The 21,031-nt window shown below is 36.9% G+C and overlaps 2 protein-coding genes across 4 annotated transcripts; both read left to right on the top strand.

Annotated features, from left to right (window-relative positions):
• Positions 1-1,255: 1,255 nt before the first annotated feature.
• LOC310741556 (tumor necrosis factor receptor superfamily member 1A) lies at positions 1,256-8,270 on the top strand. The gene is made up of 10 exons (XM_083569478.1): positions 1,256-1,468; positions 2,393-2,501; positions 3,837-3,956; positions 4,059-4,193; positions 4,718-4,805; positions 5,367-5,410; positions 5,567-5,758; positions 5,874-5,911; positions 6,018-6,132; positions 7,547-8,270. The coding sequence occupies exons 1-10, from the start codon at positions 1,445-1,447 to the stop codon at positions 7,858-7,860; spliced, it is 1,179 nt and encodes a 392-aa protein (XP_083425604.1). The 5' UTR covers positions 1,256-1,444; the 3' UTR covers positions 7,861-8,270.
• An 861-nt stretch (positions 8,271-9,131) lies between these two features.
• On the top strand, positions 9,132-20,666 carry ttc34 (tetratricopeptide repeat domain 34). Of its 3 annotated transcripts, XM_083521591.1 has the most exons (9): positions 9,163-10,007; positions 10,120-10,166; positions 14,367-16,132; positions 16,687-16,909; positions 16,997-17,189; positions 17,562-17,728; positions 17,954-18,227; positions 18,366-18,580; positions 19,836-20,666. In XM_083521591.1, the coding sequence occupies exons 3-9, from the start codon at positions 14,403-14,405 to the stop codon at positions 20,370-20,372; spliced, it is 3,339 nt and encodes a 1,112-aa protein (XP_083377717.1). In that variant the 5' UTR covers positions 9,163-10,007; positions 10,120-10,166; positions 14,367-14,402; the 3' UTR covers positions 20,373-20,666. The 3 variants fall into 3 exon arrangements, with proteins under 3 accessions (XP_083377716.1, XP_083377717.1, XP_083377718.1); XM_083521590.1 differs by lacking the exon at positions 10,120-10,166 and having other exon boundaries at positions 9,132-10,007; XM_083521592.1 differs by lacking the exon at positions 10,120-10,166 and having other exon boundaries at positions 9,780-9,815.
• Positions 20,667-21,031: the final 365 nt, after the last annotated feature.

Here is a 21,031-nt window from a genome sequence, read left to right as displayed (position 1 = left end):
ACCCCCATGCTTCACAGTAGGGATGGTGTTCTTGGGATGGTACTCATCATTCTTCTTCCTCCAAACACGTTTAGTGGAATTATGACCCAAAAGTTCTATTTTGGTCTCATCTGACCACATGACTTTCTCCCATGACTCCTCTGGATCATCCAAATGGTCATTGGCAAACTTAAGACGTGCCTGGACATGTGCTGGTTTAAGCAGGGGAACCTTCCGTGCCATGCATGATTTCAAACCATGACGTCTTAGTGTATTACCAACAGTAACCTTGGAAACGGTGGTCCCAGCTCTTTTCAGGTCACTGACCAGCTCCTCCCGTGTAGTTCTGGGCTGATTTCTCACCTTCCTTAGGATCATTGAGACCCTACGAGGTGAGATCTTGCATGGAGCCCCAGTCTGAGGGAGATTGACAGTCATGTTTAGCTTCTTCCATTTTCTAATGATTGCTCCAACAGTGGACCTTTTTTCACCAAACTGCTTGGCAATTTCCCCGTAGCCCTTTCCAGCCTTTTGGAGGTGTACAATTTTGTCTCTAGTGTCTTTGGACAGCTCTTTGGTCTTGGCCATGTTAGTAGTTGGATTCTTACTGATTGTATGGGGTGGACAGGTGTCTTTATGCAGCTAACGACCTCAAACAGGTGCATCTAATTTAGGATAATAAATGTAGTGGAGGTGTACATTTTAAAGGCAGACTAACAGGTCTTTGAGGGTCAGAATTCTAGCTGATAGACAGGTGTTCAAATACTTATTTGCAGCTGTATCATACAAATAAATAGTTTAAAAATCATATATTGTGATTTCTGGATTTTTTTTTTAGATTATGTCTCTCACAGTGGACATGCACCTACGATGACAATTTCAGACCCCGCCATGATTTCTAAGTGGGAGAACTTGCAAAATAGCAGGGTGTTCAAATACTTATTTTCCTCATTGTATATATATATATATATATATATATATATATATATACACACACACACACACACACACACACACACACACACACACACACACACACACACACACACACATACACACACTTAGCTTCCATTAGTGGAGTGTCCTAAAGTTCACAAAAAGAAAGGATGTTCTTCTGTGACCAAATTTTACCATCCAAACCTACTATCTTCTTCTAAAACACCTGTTAAGAGCTCTGATTGGAGTTGTTGGTTTGACGTATTTTCCTGTCACATTCTGAGAATTTTTTTTTTACTTCATCACCACATATAGTTTCAAGTCCTCAAGACAAAACTTCCTGTTAGTAGTAGACCTTTTGTGGAAGTAGCAGTTTAATCACATCGGCAGTAGTCGTCCTTGTGTGAGGCTACAATGTAGCAGAAATCGATTATTTGTGTACATTTTGGTTATTTAATTTATTTTTGAATGTTTTCTTTGGCCAAATGTGCTTGTTGAAGTTAAGATTTTTGTTCATGGATATTTGCCCATGACCATGTCGGCAATGCTTATGGTGAGTAACTACATACTTTTAAGCATGAAATTATTAGTTACCTAAAGTTACTTTCCGCCTGTTGATTGTTAAACGATCACACATTATAAACAAAAAAACACAAGTGTACTAAGTGTGTTTTTATCATTTATTATTATTACTGAAATCTGATAGTTATTCCATTAGTTTATCACCTACTTAATTCCACAGTAATAGATCTATTCCTTTTTATAGATAAAAGCTCATAATACCATAGCTAAACCTCAAGCCAAGAGTCATCCTTTCTTTTTTGAAATCTATAAAATTAAGTGAACACTGGGTTTTGAAAAACTGAAAAGGACTTGTTGAATGCCAGAGACACCAATCCCCTTTCCAGTTGTCAGGTCTAGTTTCAGATAAGGGCTGGGAGGAGGGCTATAATTTATATGGCTTTACAAATTACTTCTTCAGAAATGTGGTACAGATGTTTATCCTTTAAACCTTTCAAAACCTTTAAATCATGCCTATCCAACTGTCATAGCAATGTAGATGTGTTTAAAAGATAAAACAAACCTAACGTTCTGTCAGTGGGCCAGTAATGCACCTTCAATAAGTCTTAAAACTACACATAATATAAAATAATTGGTTTGTTTGCAATTGCATTTGCTTACAATTTGAATAAGTGTGATATTTGAGAACTGTTAAAACATTACTATGAATTAAATTCTACAAATATTTTATAATTGTCTATAATTGCAGTATGAATATATATATTCTGTTTTCATGTTGTTGCAATGGGCTCATTTGTTGGCTTCATTTAAACATGAAATCGTGGTACAGCTTAAAGATATCCAACGTTTTGCAGATTGTTTATATGTAGTGTAACAAATGTTAAAACTGTGAACAAATAAATATTGCCCATTGTAATCAACCTTAAGTGGATCATCATATTTCTTTATACTCCAGGTGTTGGCTCTGATTGCAGCCTCTCTGTGCCACAGTGGAGTCTATGCATTAAAATGTTCAGAGCCCCTGCCTGATAATCAGATGCTTTCCGAAACGAAGTGTTTGGCAGGTAAACAAAGTTACTCCTTTTAATAAAAAAAATAGAATGTTGCTAAGAGAAATTGTTTTGAGCAGTTACTTCAGCTTATTTTAAATCTCTTTGTAAATGGAATCAGTGTCATTAATATCAGCTTTTATACCACTAACGATGGGGTCCAGATGGAACTGAGCCTTTCTTTACCAAAGAGCAAACGTGCTGCATGTTGCTTTGCTTAGTCAATTTATTTATGTTATTATACTATGTCTATTTATACACCATATAGTCAACGGTTTATGGACATCTAACCATCATGCCTATATGTGGTTCTATCCCAAAATGATGCCACTAAGTTGGAAGCACATAAGTGAGTTGAGTTCTGTGTGCTGTAGCACTAAATATCAAACTTGACCCAGAGAATAATAATACTACTGTGCACAAAGTGAAACTCCATGAAGACATAGTTTGTCAAGATGAGAGTGGAAGATGAAGCATGTATGGGTATAATGTTCATGTGTCCATAAATATTTATATTAAAGCATTAATCTGAAGCATAATTATAGAATTAAACACAAGGGGGCCATGCAGTTATAGGAAAATAATTAACAATGGAGATGTGCGACATGGTCCAAGTTACTATTTTCACTCCTAAGCTGATTATTTTTCAAATACAGAGTATCCTGGCAAGTGATTTGACAATGCTTGAACTTTCGGATAATTAGTAACAATATATTAAAGAATAAAACATTGTACTTGTAAGCATTAATCTGTACATTTCCCATTGTGGACCATCCATGAAAGAAGTCATATACGTTTCCAGTTAGAAATAGTCATTCCTTTTGAGTTTCTCTCTCTCTCTCTCTCTCTCTCTCTCTCTCTCTCTCTCTCTCTCTCTCTCTCTCTCCATCAAAGAGTAAAAATAATAAAATATAGATGAATACAATACACCTTCTGACATGCTGAGATAACTTTCATCAATGTAAATATAGTGTGTGCTTACAGACAGCTTCACCAGCTATCATCCATTACTTCATTATGCTTTTTACTATTAATAACAACACATTTTAAAACTTTGATTATGAGGAACCTCTGCCAGACCTGTTTCTGCAAATATGTTGTTACTATAAAAATGATTAAATACTAGAATGATCAAATGAATATAAAAGACTTGAATGAACCTGTATCTGTCAGAGCTGTTCTAAATTAAGCAAAACCTTCTGGCCAATCAAAACTGAGAACTCAACAGTTCTGTGGTATACATAAGATTATTGTATTTCAAACTCCTTTTAAAATGTGTGTTTGTACAATTAGGTATCTTTTGTATTTAAGAAACCTAACACAATTCTACACAATTTTGTTACTTTCCAGGCTATTACAAAAAAGATACCTGCAAGGGAAAAACACTCTGTGAGAAATGTGGAAAGGAGAAATACACAGAACTAAACAACTTAATGCTTGAATGCATTCCTTGCACAATCTGTAATGAAAGTAAGCAAATTCATTATCATTTTAAATTCAGATGCAAAAAAAAAAGAAATATTATATATTTGTGGAACACAAGGTTTGAAAGAGCTCTCTTTCTGTTTGCAGATATGGTTACCAAGAACGAATGTACAAGTCAAAAGGATCGTGAATGTGTCTGCAAAGACTCATTTTACAAAATATATTTGTCTCAATCTGATTGGACATGTGAAAACTGTGCGACATGCACAAACTGTAGCAAGTGTAAGTGAAATCAACTATGAACTCAATCATGTGTGTTTGCAAGCTGTAAATGTCTGGAGTCAAACTTTATACTAGTAGTCAGTTGTTTTTCAGCATCTGGAGTTCTACTTGATTACAGTAATTATACTATTATGGCTACAGATCAAGCATAATGATGTAAACCAGCAATTTTAATCAGGGAATCTAAATTATTGTGAAACTATTTTGTTAACCCTAATTTAAAAAAAAGTAACATAGAGGCCCTTGGATGATAAACCTTTATTGCAAAAACCACTCATAAACAATGCTACTATCAACTGTAAACCACATTGTGATGGGCCTGAAGTGCTCAATCACAGAGGTAAGATTAAAGAATAAAGACATTTCTCAATTTACTGAAGATTTATTCTATAAAAAAACATCAACATTTAACCTTGGTTTAAATCTCAAGTTGTTGAGTAAGTAATTTAAACCAAAATACATAATGATAGGATGCATTAAAATTTTATGAGAATTTAAGCTGTTTATATCTTGTTCTTCCTTAGGCTTTGAATGTACTGATATTTGTGAAAGGGAGAATTGTAATGAAGGCCAATTTGCAGATGAAAAGGGAATTTGCCGATCATGTGCAGAGTAAGACATCTTTTTTTTTCTGTGGGATGTTATTTTTTTTGTTTCATGCTTTAGATGGCTTTAAGGTTTTTTTGGAACTCTGTGGTGATCGTTGTCTAAACCGTTGCTCATGTCTAAGAGTTCAGTTCGGTTTATTTAGGACTGACAAGCAACAACCACTAAAAGAAAAAAAAATCAAAAAAGTTTGTGAAAACATTTTTTTTACATTCTTTTTGATTCTTCAAAGTGAAATACGATAGAATTTAGGTTAGTGGGTTGTGGGTTTCCTGCATATAGGAGTTGAACATCTTTGTCAGAATTTCCTGCCATTTTACAGAGATCTGCTAATCAGCTCTCCTGAAGAAATGTCACAAACAAACTGTGTGTCTGAAATATGCACAGTGGCCACGTCATTACACCCACTCTTCTACTTAATAGCAAACCAGTACTGTATACAGTTTACCATAATCCACACACTTTTGGCACTTTTAAAGTCAGTGGTCTGGTTTTCTCTTTCATTATACTCATTTAAGTCTAAACTAATATATGCTTATAATTTTTTTTTGCTCATTGTTATTGCAGTCACAATTGCTCAGATAAGTCCTGTAAAACCTTCTGTAATCCAGGTAATTAAAAAACACATCTCACTTCTTGTCAAACATTTTGAATTAATTCCATATATATTTATGTGCTCTTTAGATTGTTTACCAACACTATAAAATACAATTAGGGTAATCAGGGTAATATGATATTGATGATGTTTTGTCTTGTTTTATTGTCAGTTCCTACTACAAACTGGATGTTGATACTTGTAATCACCCTGGTCGTACTGGTACTGCTGGGATTTTTGGCTCTTTTCCCCTCTATGTGTGAAGCCTGTTGCAAGAGACAACTTTGCTTCTTGGCTCATAACAAGAATGTGAATAAAGGCCATGCTGGACATGATGGTCATAATGACATGCCAACTTTACCTGGTAAATTTTCTTTTTTCCTCTAATATTTTGGATATTAATATTGGAAACACATGATCCTGTGCATTGCTTGTGTGTGCCTTTTACATGTTGTAATAATTAGTCGCCCCCTCAACAGATCTGCCTGGGGACCAGCCGAACATTCCTTTGCCTTTGGTATGTTTGACCTTTCATGAATAATGCACAAAAAAAACTTTCAATGTGCATGAAATTAAAGCAAGCAACCAAACAATATTTTAAAATGATTTCTCTCTTTTTAAAGAACACAATTTCTGGAAGAGCAGTGAAAGAGCCAGGGATCAGTGACAAACAAAGACATCTGGACATGGACCGGACTGGAGAAACAAATCCCCTTATAATAAAATGGGATATAAAAGGCATAGTAACTATATTTTTATAATTGTTATAAGATTTTGATCAGGATTTATCTGAGAAATGTCTTTTCATTTTTTGCTTATAAAAAAATAATCATCTATATAATTATTTAGAAAACCTTTAAGAAAATGAACAAGCAAACAATTATTAGAGCTAATTAAATTGTACATATACATGATCATATACACATATTTATATAACATAGATGAATAATTTTCAGTATACATTGTGATTAAACTGAGGACGCTGAGTTTACTTATTTGCGTTTACATATTTATTCTAACAAAATGGGTGCTTTTCAGATTTAAAAAACAAAACAAAAACAGAAGTCACTAAAATAAGGTTTTCTTCTTTATTGTGACCACAAAATTACAAGGCATTAAGGCTGGTTTCCTCATAAATCTATATGGAAGTCTACCCAAATAAACTAATGCAGTTTTAATGCCAAATAAATGGTGGTCAAACAAAATATCAATCTGATGTTAGTTTTACTTTCTATTTTTCTTTATCATATTTTTTTTTAATTTATTATTTTTGCATTTGAGATAACAAAACCATTGCAAATCACTGCATATAAAATTTTCTTTACTTTAGAATTGATGATGGTTTGACTTGTTGTTCTGCTTTTTCATACCCCACTGGTTCACTAGGTCACGTTTTCAGAGTATTCTTGTACTCTTGTTATTTTACATTGTAGTGAACAGAAATGATGTTTCCTCTCAGTCTCAAAACCGACTATTTGGAAATCACTTTATCAAACCTTTCAAATTGAGAGCGTGTATGAGAAACCTAGCCTTTCCTGACACCTCTGAGCCTTATCCTTATGCCAATCAAGTGGGTGTTTGTGACCGTGTCAACTAAGCTGAAGGCTCAGTGATGAACGTTAGTGATATGAGGAGTACAGCGAAGTTGCTCAATCAGATAGGAGTGTGCAGCATATGTGTGCTGTACGTTTCAAACACTTCCTGTTGCCTCTGGCACTGGCAAATTTCCAGTACAATTATTTCTGCAGAATCTCACGAGGTCTTTTCAAATAAACCAATGACTGTAGATGTAGGATTTTTCCCTGCCATAGAATTAGTATTACTTCAGGAATAAAATGTTTTATTTAAGTAAACAAATTGTTTGGGTAAAAGGATTAGATTGTGGTTAAATTCTTTTAAACACAGTATTTGGAATCTTAAATATTTAATTTGTTTCATTTTCCAACACGTCCTTGATTTATTATTTAATGGGATAGAATAATAATTAAACATTCATTTAAAGTGCTTCTCTGAGGTAATATAAATTAAATATAGTGACCTGACTGCAATAAAAAAATGCAGTCAGAATTCATTTTGATGTTTGTCATAAGTCATGAGCACAGGTACTAGATACATAACTATACCTCAACAACTGTTCATGCTATTTCACCAGATCTCACCAGACATGAGCAGGAGAAGGAGATGTGGCCAGCCCCAGTGCTCTACGCCATCATCCGACAAGTTCCTGTTCGGCGCTGGAAGGAGTTCTTACGGTTACTTTCCCTATCTGACGATCAAATGGAGAGAGTGGAGCTGGAGGCAAGAGGCTCCTATCTGGAGCTGCAGTATCAGATGCTACGTCTCTGGAGCCAGATGAATGGCGCTTGCCTGGAGAACATCTACTCTACACTACAATATATGGACCTGTCTGGGTGTGTGGAGGACCTGCAGGAGAAGCTGAAGCAGTTGCAGGATAACATGGTCTAGATGAGTCGGTGAATACTTTGACCTCTCATGTAGGCCATGTGCTGTAGTGTTCTCAAATACTCCAAATTCTGAATGTCTGACACAGTTTGAAACATTTATTTGTGTTATTTACCTACAAGAACAATTGTTTAAGCTCAGGTTTTATAAAGTGTACATAAAACAGTGTATAAAGAGACATGGGAGAAACTGTAACCGTGAAGAATTATTTAACTACAAGTATTAAGGGCAGCTCTCAATGAGGTCATATTTAAGATACGTTTATGTGAAGCCATAAAGGTACAACAATTAAAATGTCAATGGTTTATGACATTTTACTGACATTTTATGGTTCATGGTTCATTTTACTGTTAGCCACACAACAGCTATTGTTTTATTATTTTTATTTCAGTACTGTACTTTTTTTTTATTTTTTTAAAGAAACAAACCACTTCAGATAGAACTGTAGGTTTTAAAAACCATTAAGTGTTTTAGTATTATACATCCGCTGCCACAAATGGTGGGTTGAGGGTGAAGTACAGTATGTGACATTTCTGAAAGTCACGCTGGCACTTTACGTGCATTTATTATTATATTCATTCTGGGTCATGTTACCTTTGGTATGTTTGTGTCTATCCTGTAAATGTAAAGTGTTCTGTTTGTGTAGAATAAATGTAATGTAGTTTAAAAAAAATTTTTTTATTTCTGCATATGTGTGTGTGTGTGTGTGTGTGTGTGTGTGTGTGTGTGTGTGTGTGTGTGTGTGTGTGTGTGTGTGTATGTAAAGACAACATGAACAGACAAGTCTTTTGAGGAAATTTTTATCAGAAACACTTGTTCTCATGAGCCAGGGTAATCCAGGGTTTTTTTTTTATGATAATGAAAGTTATTCAATATATATATATATATATATATATATATATATATATATATATATATATATATATATATATATATATATATATATATATATATATATATATATGCCATTTATTTCCAGTTATCACCAGTAACATACTGTAAGTCACTTGGTTATGTTGACCACCTGTCTGAATGTTTCAGTCACTCATGGCTTTGTGAGATGCCCCAGAACAAAACTCCCCGGCTACAAAAGTGCAGCCACAAAGGATTACCGTGGATACTGGGCAGTCTGGTTACTCATAACATGACAGGAATTCCCCTGATGGTTTTCTGAAGATTACAATCGTGTACACTAACGTGTATTTTGTAGGCATCTTCCCTTCACAGCCCACACTTCTCATTAGCGCCGCTAAAGCGCATGCGCGAAGCGGAACGCTTTTCCACTCGCCTGTCGATCTGACGTCCGTCCAGGAGTCACGTTGTCAGGCTCAGTGACGCATTTCAGTACATTATTTCCACTCTCGTTTTATTCTCTTTTCCCCCACTTTTTCATTTTTTTCATCGGTTTTTTTAATTAATTCCACGTATGGGGAATATTTACAGCCTAATTTGTATAGGAAAAATATAGACATCAATGAGCAATGAATTGTATAGTAGACTGAAAGAAAACGGGATTGTTCAGGAGTTGCCAGGTCCGGAAAAATACGTAAACCGTAAATGAGAAACGCTGTAACTTTTTAATATTAGGATGTAATAATGTTAAAAACGCATTTTCCTAAAACCCAAACAAACAAACAAACTTATTTTACTATTGTTCCCAGTCTGTAAAGATATATTTACCTGACATTAATGCAGAACGAGTAGTCTAGCTCACTGTCCCAAATCACGAAAAACAACACCGCATATTTATGTTGTAATCGTTTTTTTTTTTTTTTAGTACATACTAACATGAAACATAATACTGGATAAATCTAGATAGGGATAGATGTTTAGAAGATTGTAGGAACTGCCTAAATGCAGGGGTAAAACTGCATCTCTGGCAACACACTGGTGACACATTGAGAGCGCGTGTCTAAGTTTCTATAGCAACTAGGAGACGCAGGAGCGTGTGGGTATTTGTAAGTAGCACAATTCATTAAACTTAAAATGTAACCTGCAATTCAGTAAGCGTTACCACCAATCTAGTTTAAGCAGGCTATGCTAAACGGTTTCGAGCAACCTTAAGAACGTGCTATGTTTGTTATAGTCATCAATCATTACAGCTGAGTAATATTGTCCCCTCTGCTAAATGAATGAGTATCTGTGGACAGGTTAGTATCAGACTATATTCAGCTGTGGGTAGCAGCCGAACACATTTAGTCAATAAGTGTTGTAGTTGTGGTGGTTTACAAAATTTTCGCTTTTGTTTGGGATTCCTATCAGGTTTCAGACATGGGAACAGCATATTGTGTTTCTGACAATGTTTTACGGTATTTTTTTCAACAGCCTGATTGTTCAGTGGGTAAACCCCAAATTTCCCTCTATGTCCTGTGTGTGTACACTACAGCACTATGAGACAATCACTTATGACTTACATTCTGGGTAACTAATACATGAATAACACAAAACTGTTTGATATTTCCAGTTATTTCAATGATCTTTTCCTGTGACTAACACTTGAAAAAGAAGTGCACCTTTAATTTTATGTTAATGGACAAAAAGTATTGGAACACCTGACTTTTTCAACCATATGTGGTTCCTCCCCAAACGCCACCAATGACAATGCCCCGTCCACAAATCCAGCTCCCTGAAGATATGGTTTAGGCAACCAGTCAAAAGTTCGGACACACCTTCACCATCAGTGTTTTTTTCTTTGGTTTTATTATTTTTTAACATTGCATATGAATACAGAAGACATCCAAAATGTGGATTATGTAGTAAACAAAAAGTGTTAAACAAGCCAGAATATGTTTCATATTTTACATTGACCAATGTTTACATTTGGCTTTGATGGCAGCTTAGCACACTGATGACAATCATTCATCAGATTCATGAGGTAGTCACCTGAAATGGTTTCCAGTTCACTCGTATGCTTGTCAAGAGTTCATTTGTGATATTTATTGCCTTTTAATGTGCTTTAGACCAGCGGTCCCCAACATTTTTTGCACCACGGATCGGATTAATTTCAGACAATATTTTCACAGACCGGCCTTTAAGGTTTGGCGGATAAATAGAACAAAATAGAACTAAATATAATAATACAAGTGAATCCACTGTGTTGTTTTTTTGTTAATTTCACTAGCTTGGGGGTTTCAATTTAGCGGTAATGTATTGTGTTACTGGCCGGACCAGCCCCTTTAAGAAGGTAGCGGATGTAGGTAAGACATGTGACCGAGGCATCATGACATGCATCAAGAGTCATAGACAGATGTGGCGGAGAGAATCCGGTAATGTTCCAAAATAAAACATCATTTAGAATCAGATAATAAATAAAACGGAAATAATGTAAGTTATGTATTCTTCTGTGCAGCCCGGTACCAATTAACCCACGGACCGGTCAATCCAAAAAATCTCAAGAAGTTTAAATGTATTCCAAAGTGCAGTCATTAAAACCATCAAATGCTATGATGAAACTTGCTCCGATGAGCACAATGCCAGAAAAGGAAGACCAAGAGCTTCCTCTGCTGCAGACGATACATTTGTTAAAATGACCAAAATCTGAAGGCACCAATTTCAACATCCACTGTTCAGAGAAAACCGCATGAGTCAGGCCTTCATGGTCTGCGGCGAAGTAACTGTTACTTCAGAAGAACTTCAAACAGAGAAGACTTGATTTGGACAAGAAAGACAAGGAATGGACATTAGATCAGTGGAAAACTGTCATCTGCTCTGATGAGTCCAAAATGTACAGAGTGTGAATGGACAGTTCCTAAATGTGTGGAGTGATGGTGTGGGCGTCCTTTGCTGGAGACACTGTTGGTGATTCAGTCAAAATTAAATGCACACTCAACCAGCATGGCTAACACAGCATTTTGCACAGACATACATGTACCAACACATCTGTTTTGCACTTAGTGGGACCATCATTTATTTTCTAACAGGACACCTCTAGGTTATTTTAAAGTTTTTTTTCAAGAGGGAGAGTGATTAAGTGCTGCATCAGATGACCTGGCCTCCACAATCACCTTATCTAAATCCAGTTCAGATGTTTTGGATGAGTTGGCGTGGAGAGTGACCAAAAACACAACCAAGAAGCATTCAACATTTCTAGGAACTCCTCAAGGTTGTTGAACAACAATTCCAGGTGACAGCTTCATGAGGCATGAGTGAGTTAATGCCAAAAGTGTGCAATGCTGTCATCAAAGCAAAAAGTGGCTACTTTGAAGTAATGTGTTGTTTGACACTTTTTTGTTTACTATATAATTCCACACATCTTCTTTTACAGTTTGGATGTCTTTGGTATTAATGTACAATGTTAAAAGTAATAAAAATATAGACAAAAATAAAAACACTAAAACAGATGGTGTGTCTAAACTTTTGACTTGTAGTGTATATGGGGTGTAAAAAAAGATCTTGAATGGCCTGATATAGAGCTCTGATCTCAACCCTATTGAACACCTTTGGGATAAATTGAATCTCTGTCTGCACCCCAGGCCTCCTTAACCCATTTCAGTATTTGGCTTTGCTAACCTCAAAGTAATATAAATCAGCACAAATCTCTGCACACCCAATATAAAATCTACCAAATAGTTTCACTTTGGTCCTCTTTTAATATTGACTGTACCCAGTTCACTTGTGTGAGGGTTTATTTCAAATTTAGGGTTTATTTCTCTTCAATACCACTATACCCCTGGACACACTGTGACCCTCATCAGAATAAAGCATTGATGATGACCATGGTTTCTATGATATCTTTTATAAATCAATGATTTAAATAATTGGTTTTGTACAATCAAACAGAACTGCAACAGTACCATTGCTAGATTCGTACATATTTAAGGGTACACTATTTGCAACCCAGAGGTGTCTGAGGTGTGAAAACAAGAGTCACACTGTGCCACCTGAAAAAACTCATACCAGCACAACACCTACTATTATTCCATTACCATTTACATTCATGTCTAAAGAGCTACGTTTACTAAATATACTGTAATGGCATTAAATGCACTTTGTTTTTAAAGAATAAAGTTATTTAAGTGATTTAAATTATTTTAACTATTTAAATACAAAATTACAGAGGATTTAAAAAAAGGTTTTCAAGGGTTCAAGAATAGGCAAATTCTCTTGTAGGTTTTGACATATAACCTTTAAAGATCCTTCTAGAGGGATAACCTTTAGTGGTTGTAAATCTTATATCTTATAAGAAGTATAACAATGCACTAATTATAATCATGAATTATAATAATTCATTAAGTATTAAGTATTTATTCATTGGACATGACTTGAAAAGTCGCACACCTCTCTATAAAGGGTTTTAAAGTGGAAAAAGCATATCAGAGCAAAAAAACAAGCCATAAGGTCAAAGGAACTGCCAATAGAGCTCAGAGACAGGGTTGTTATGATGCACAGACCTGAAGAAGGCTACAAAGAATTGCTGGTGCACTGAAAATTTCTAAGAGCACAGTGGCCTCTATAATTCTCAAATGAAGAAGTATGGCACAACCAGGATTCTTCCAAGCGCTGGTCGCCTGGCCAAACTAAGCAAGTGGGGGAGAAGGGCGTAAGTAAGAGAGGTTACCAAGAACCTGATGGTCACTCTGAGCTCCAGAGATCCTGTGTGGAGATGAGACAAAGTTCCAGGAGGACAACCATCACTACAGCCTCTCCTCAGTGCAAAATCCATGAAAGCGTACTTGGAGTTTGCCAGCACAGACCTAAGGGGCTCTCAGACTGTGCTAAACAATATTCTCTGGTATGATGAAACCAAGAATGAACTGTTTGGCCTCATTTGTAAATATTATGTCTGGAGGAAATCAGTCACCTGCCTAAAACCATCGCAAATGTGAAGCATGATGGTGGCAGCATCATACTCTGGTGGTATTTTTTATGCAGCAGGGACTGGGCACCCGGTCAGGGTTGAGAGAAAACTAAATGGAGCAAAGTACAGGGATATCCTCAATAAAACTTGTTTCACAGCACTCAGGACGTAGCGGGATAAGGGTTTACCTTTCTAAAGACAACAACCCAGAAAAGACAACGGGAGAGTGTTTTAGGGACAACTCTGTAAATGTTCTAGAGTGTCACAGCCAGAGCCCTGACTTAAACCCATTTAACATCTCTTTAGAGACCTGAAAAGGGCTTTCCACTGACAGTCTCTATCCAACCTGACCCAGCTTGAGAGAATTTGCCATGAAGTATGGCAGAAAATCCCCAATCCAGCTGTGCAAAGCAACATACCCAAAAAGACTTGAGGTTGTAATTGCTGCTGAAGGTGCCTCAATTAAGTACTGAATAAAGGGTCTGAATACTTATGTACATCTAATATTTGAGGTTTTTTTTTTTTTTCAATTTAATACTATTTACAGACATTTCTAGAATTCTGTTTTTGTCAATATGATGTACTGAGTGTATAATGATATAAAACAAATTGAACGATTGTAGTCTGCAATATAACATTTTAAAAATTAGGTCTGAATACTTTATGCAAGCACTGCATATTTTTTAATTTATGAATATTTATTTGTTGACAGAGTGCATATTAGAACAGAGGGCATTACAGAAGAATAATGGATACCCTCGATTTGAGCTTGGGACCAGTGGAGCTGTGCAAAAAGGCAGACAAAATCTACACAGCTGGAGATGTTAAGAGAGCTGTAGCCCTGTATACACATGCATTTGGGTGCAATGCAGGATCCACTATGGCCCATATGCGCAGCCTTGATAGAGCCTGTACTGAACAGATTGTTACAAGTTTGGAGGCTTGGCTAGATGGAAATGAAGTGACACAGAAGCCGATTGAGGGCATTAGTAAAGGACTTGGTGCAGTATTTCTGTCAACTTTGTGTCCCAATAATGTTTCTGCCTCTGTTTTCAAAATGGAGTCAGTTTTGCTAGGGGCTGCCCAAGGCTCTGATGAGATCTTCATGCGATGTTTATCTCTTCTGGAGGCAAAACATGCACCTCGACCAAAGGGTCCTACACGGGTAATTGTGGAATTAACTAGAGCTCTTGCCTGCTTAATATCAGATCCCCACAACCCCAAAGGCCCTTTGCTGTATCTGCAGTCTTTCCATGCAAATAGATCAGAGACAGTGAGACTGATCAAAGGTCGGCATGCGGAGCATTTACCTCGAATAGTCAAAGCTTTCTTTGAGCAGATGTCCCCAAAATTCCCAATTCTCCACACTGACTGCAAATTGAATGACACTCCATATTATGAAAAAAAGACTGAGGATTTACCCCCCTCTGAATCAGTTGACTTTTTAATTGCTATTTCACCTGAGAACACACTGGTGAGAGAGCTTCAAGGTGCTGTGTTGTTTTCTTTGGGCATGTTTGATGAAAGTGCTAAAGCTATGTCCCTGGCTCTACAATTTACTGAATTAGGGACAGATACAAAAACAAATGTAGAAGTGGCTGTAATAGGAGTGACACCAGAGAGGAAAGCTAGTTTACTCGTGGCTAGAGCAGCTGCCTGTTTTCTAGTAAGTGGACGAGTGAGTGAAGCTTGTCAAGACCTCGCTGAAGCTTTTGCTGTCCACCCTGCAATGGCCAGACAGCAATTTCAGAGGATGTTCTCTAAAAATGACATTGCAGCAGTGGTGCGTTTTAAACTGAGGCATCAGGCCGAAAGAAGCCTGGCTAGCTTTAGAGAGACAGTTCTCCAAAGATCAGATCTGCGTTCATGTGACGGTCTAGAGCTGCTAGATCCTGTCATTGCCCAACTTCGAGCTTTGTGCCATTTGGAGCCTGACGGAGGTGCACGGGAGCTGCGGGTCCGACTAGCAGACTGTTTGCTCCTGCATGGTGAGTTTAAAGAAGCACTGTCCATCAGCAGCCAGCTTGCTGCAGCCACCCCTGTTAGCTACCAGAACACAGTCCAGGTACTGCGTGGATTTTCCCGGCTCCTCTCTGAGGACCACCAAGGAGCTCTGGAGGATTTCCAAGCCGTGATTGAACACAGCGCTCCTCATCCTCCGAGTTGTGTGCGTGCTCTGTGCGGAAGGGGGCTGCTGCGCATGATGACAGGCTCACATTACCTCACTGCTCTGGATTATATTACGGCGAGTCAACTCCAGCATCAGGACACAGCACTGACCATCAGATGTCTGGTACCATGGAACTACCGTGGCCTATTGTACACCGTTTTGCTTGAGCAGGGAAGGGCCATGCTGGAAGAGTTTGTGGGACAAAGAATCCAGGAGCATCAATTCAACAACCACCTGCCAACTGCCAAACAGCCAAAAAACCATCAGTCCATGCTGGCAAAAGAGTGCTTTACTATCAACAAAGAAGGGTACAATATTATTGCACATTTACATAACATCATAACCTATTCATAATATATGTGCAGACACTGTATTTCAATAGTAAATATTAATAAAATTAAATCAGTGTCATTAAACAATATGACTTCTTTGAACTGTTTATGACACATGCACAGACCTTAATAGAAGAAAGTGTAATCAAACAAAAATAATAGCTTGCTTAAAATATGCAATTTTGCACATATTAAATTGTTACATGGTGTTATAAAATTGAACTATGACAGACTTGTTAGTTATTTTTATTATCTTGGGCATGTTAACACTATGAAATGCATGGCCTTTGTGACAGCCTTGCAGTCATATTTTCTCGGTTTACATAATGCCTTAACCAAATGTTATGTCATACAGAATGTTACTAAATGTACATATGTGTTATTATTATTTGCATTCATTGACAAACGTATGTAATGAACATTTATTGTAATTACATTTACTTTTTACACATATATCTGTATATTAATAAATTAATATTTGTTTGCTTTCATTTATATATTTTTATTTTTGTTGATATGATTGTATTCAGAATGGTTGTAGGTGTACATGCACTTGCTCTTCTTTTAATGGAGCTGCAGCAGGATGCAGATTTGCCCCAGATCCTCGCGGCAGATGCCTTGTACCAGCTCGGACGCGTTGAGGAGGCATATCGTACTCTGCTCTGCCTGGAGCACGCAACTCCTCGTTCACCCGTTCTCGCCCGACTTGCTTTGCTCCAGCTGCATCGTGGCTTCCTGTATGATGCCAACCAGGTGCCTACTTGATCCTTTATGATACATTTCCTTGAATATAAACATTGCTTTGAAAATCATGCACTGACTGTGTCTGTGTACCTATAGCTACTAAAGAAGCTTATCCATTGTGGGGACACTAGCTGCTTAAGCTCTCTGCTCTCTGTGGCAGCTTTAAAGGACAGAGAACTCCTAGAGAAGCACTGTCACAGTGCCTCAAAACGCATTCTGCATAGCCAACAAGAGGAAAGTGCCATCAGAGAGGCTGTTGCCTACCTTTCTATAGCCATTATGGCTTCAGGTAAGTATGAGGTCAGCGTACAATCACTAGGTGAAAAATAGACTTCTAGCGAAAGTGCAGCATTTATCATGTAAACTTGTGTGTTTTGACATGATCATGTCAGTGGAAGAAATTATTTGCTTGACACTCGGGGGAATAGTGCTTTGTGGTATATAAAGGAAGTGACACTACTGATAGAAAATTTGTCTGACGTAAAGAAGTAACCATAACACTGCTTCTGTCTAAAGAAAACCCTCCTGAAATGAAACTAAGGCGACTGAATGCGCTTCATGCATTTTCCATTGCAAACATCTCAGTTTATTTGAACACACTTAATGCTAAAACCCCAAGCTAATTTCCTGGTGGTAATTTCAGATTGTGACGATGTTTTAGGTGGAGAAGCAACTGAGTCCTTATTAGAGAGAGCTCAGTGTTACGTTTTACTGGGCCAAAGGAAGACTGCCATTTTTGACTTCACTGCTATCCTTAAGGAGCACAGCCATCACGTGCAAGCTCTGTGTGGGAGAGGCTTCACTTATCTAATGTTAAACCAGCAAAAGGTGTGATGTTAATATTGAACTTTGTATGTCTGTATGTTTTATGATTGTTTCTAAGAAAGAAAAATTCACAGCAGTATTATTAGCCTTTGGATAATACTGCCCCCTGTATATGTTTAAGGAGAATAGCTTATTCTCAGTGTTCTTATATGTGTACTGAATATACTGCTAATAACAGCTTGAGTTGTACTTTATTGAAATTGACAGTCTCTTTTAAATTCATTCAAGGAAGCCACACAAGATATACTGGCAGCTCTTCAGATTGATGCAGAAGAGGTGACTAGGAGTATTCTCTCATTGAAAGACAAGGCCCAGAAACTAATCTGTGAATGGCTACAACAGCACTGTCATGCCAGTCTTTCCACCATTCTGTCTACCAACCCAATACCCTGCCAGCATGATTGTTTTAAAGAAGCCTTACTTATTAGTGGAACACTGATGAAAACTGACTGCAGGGACCCAAGATGGCATCTCCTCTACATAGACAGCCTGCTTGCCCGAGGTGAAGTTTGCAGTATTCTTACTTACTAATAACACCTTCTTTTCCATAAAGCAACATTAGTTAGGAGTTTAGACCAACAAGCATCATCTGGTTTGTAAAAAGGCTATAATCGTGTCTGTATATTTGCTAATGTTTTAGGTGATTTGAAAGCAGCAGCTACGCACCTCCTTCAGGTCTTTGGTCAGGAACCTCGTGACGCAGCAGCCCAGGCCAGGTGGGGAGTGGTGGAGAGCTGGAAAAAGAACTACAGGTCTGCAGTGAAGTGTTTAAGTGTGGTGTCTGAAAAAGATCCTTTGGCACTTGATTTCCTCCTGACTCTCATTCAACCCCAGCAAAAGACACGCCTGGCACAGGTAATGTAATCATATAGACAAATCTGTTTTTTTTATTATTAAATTTTTTTAAATAGAAGTGACAAACAAACAATAAACAAGAGAATAAGATAAAGTATTATATATATATATATATATATATATATATATATATATATATATATATATATATATTTATATATATATATTATATACATATAATTATATAAGTATATAATATAATATCTCATGGCATTTTTTATGTGGCTATATATATATATATATATATATATATATATATATATATATATATATATATATATATATATATATATATATATATATATATAAAAAGAGAGAGAGAGAGAGAGAGAGAGAGAGAGAGAGAGAGATAAATGTGTACTGTATTCTCTGACTCAAGCCAGATGTCCATTAAAGTGTGTGTGTTCCTTGCTCACATTTACACATTTATTTAATTATTTCATCACCATTTTATTATTATATAATCATTATCAATGAATCTATCATTAAATTATTGTATCATTAATTATTGAGTGTAATCACTTGTCTTTGGGTAGGGAAGAGACAGTGTTTCCATTGTTAGGAACCCCTGTTTTTATTAAATGTATTTACATTTCTTGCAGAAGTTACACAATCAGAAAATCTTATTTTAAAAATATGAGAAAAACATTTCACACTTTCTGCTGCAAAGAGACCAAATTGGATAAATATGTGTCGGGACATTTACCATCAAAGATTATTTTCCTCTAACAACATATCGTGGTTTATCTTGCTCTCTTATCACAGCGATCTGCACTTTAAAAAAATGTACTAAAGAATCACACATATTTTTAAACAATTTATTGTGAAATTTAATGATGTGAAATGTCCACAAGCCAAGTTAGTTCCTGTTAACACTTGCATTTTTACTGCTGTGAATGTCTCCCTCAAAAGTCTCTTGTTTATCTCTCTTAAGAGACATCTGTGAGAAATGAGAAAGTGCTAATTCTAATGCCTACAGCACAGATGACTTGTTTTGGATTATGGTAAAACGTTTGACACACAAGCTCCTGAAAGAGTTCATAGTATATAAACAGTAACATATTAAAAAGAAAGGGCATTAATATCAAAATTTGATTAAATTCAGATTCATGCTGTGAAAAAATGTATCATCCTACTGCCCAATCTGATTCAAGAGTCATCAGTGCTGTGGTTTATGACTGATTGACTCAAATCAATAAAAAAAAATGTGAGATGATGTTTAAGTTGTGCATACTCCTCTGTTTCCTCTTGCCAGGCAGCATCACAGGAGGCAAGCAAGGTCTCTGAGAGGGGCCAGTGGGGCCGTGCGGTGGCTCTGTTGACTGTGGCTGTGCAAGCGGTAGATGGTACAAAGCTCCAGCACTTGCGTCAGCGGGCAGCATGCTTCACCCAGCTGGGTCTCAACGAGCAGGCAATATCAGATCTGGACAGGGTTATTCTTTCCCACAACCAGGACAGCAATGAGGATGCCAAAGTTAAGGCAGAGGATCTGTGCAGAAGGGGCCGGTGTCTGCTGACATGCTCCCGGGATGAATTGGCTATAAACGACTTCTCTCAGGCTTTGGAGCTGCATGCAGAGCAGGCACTGCTGTGTGTGGAGGCAGGACCAGGAAGGCATCGCTTGGTGGAGCTATTTCTACGCTTTGCCCTGCAGAATTATGGAGAGCAGCAACTGGACAAGGCCTGGTGCCTCACAGAGAGCGGCCTGAGGGTGGACAACAATCATGCTGAGCTGCGCCGTCTCAGAGCCAGAATTAAACGAGAAGGATCTGGCACTTGTATCGTACATTAAAAAAAACTAAATGCATTGCGGTTGCGATTTGATAACATAAATGCGCTAGCATGCGCAATTAATGTTTAAATGAACAGGGATTTCAGTGTTATGTTTAAATTATAATTTTATATTCATAAAAATTTTGTAACTAAATCATATTCATAGTTCATATTTTTCTTTACCTTTAGCTCTTACATCTTTTAGTTTTAGTTGGAAAGGAATTTAGATTTGACTTAAATTTTGCGTGGGGTTTTATAATTTTTAATAGAAAATGGACATAGAATGAAAAATAAAATTCAATCTGTATGTGCATTGTTTAGGCTACATATTTGTTTATGAATTTTTTTACAAAAAATGGACCACTATGTAGAAATCTTTTCTTATCAACCCCTTTTCTGCAACACACTACCTTCAAAACTTTAGCATGACTCAACTAGACCTGCTATCTCTCTAACTACTCCCTCAAGGTAGAAGGAAGACGTGCAGACATTAAGACATTCTGTCACCCTTGTAGTGAAATAAAATTTTCCTGTCTGACCAGATGAGTCACTAACTGAGTCAGGAAGACCTACTGCCTATTCACCAAGCTCTTAAAATAGCTCTCTTAATAAAAAAAAAACCCTGACAGTGTTTTCTTTTCCTGTTATACTTTCTTCCTCCTGCAAGGTTTTAGCTTG

This window comes from Silurus aristotelis (assembly GCF_946808225.1).
Source record: "Silurus aristotelis genome assembly, chromosome: 19".
In the NCBI taxonomy this organism is placed as follows: domain Eukaryota; kingdom Metazoa; phylum Chordata; class Actinopteri; order Siluriformes; family Siluridae; genus Silurus; species Silurus aristotelis.
Note: the sequence above shows the minus strand (reverse complement) of the source record. Positions and strands in the feature narration are given on the sequence as shown.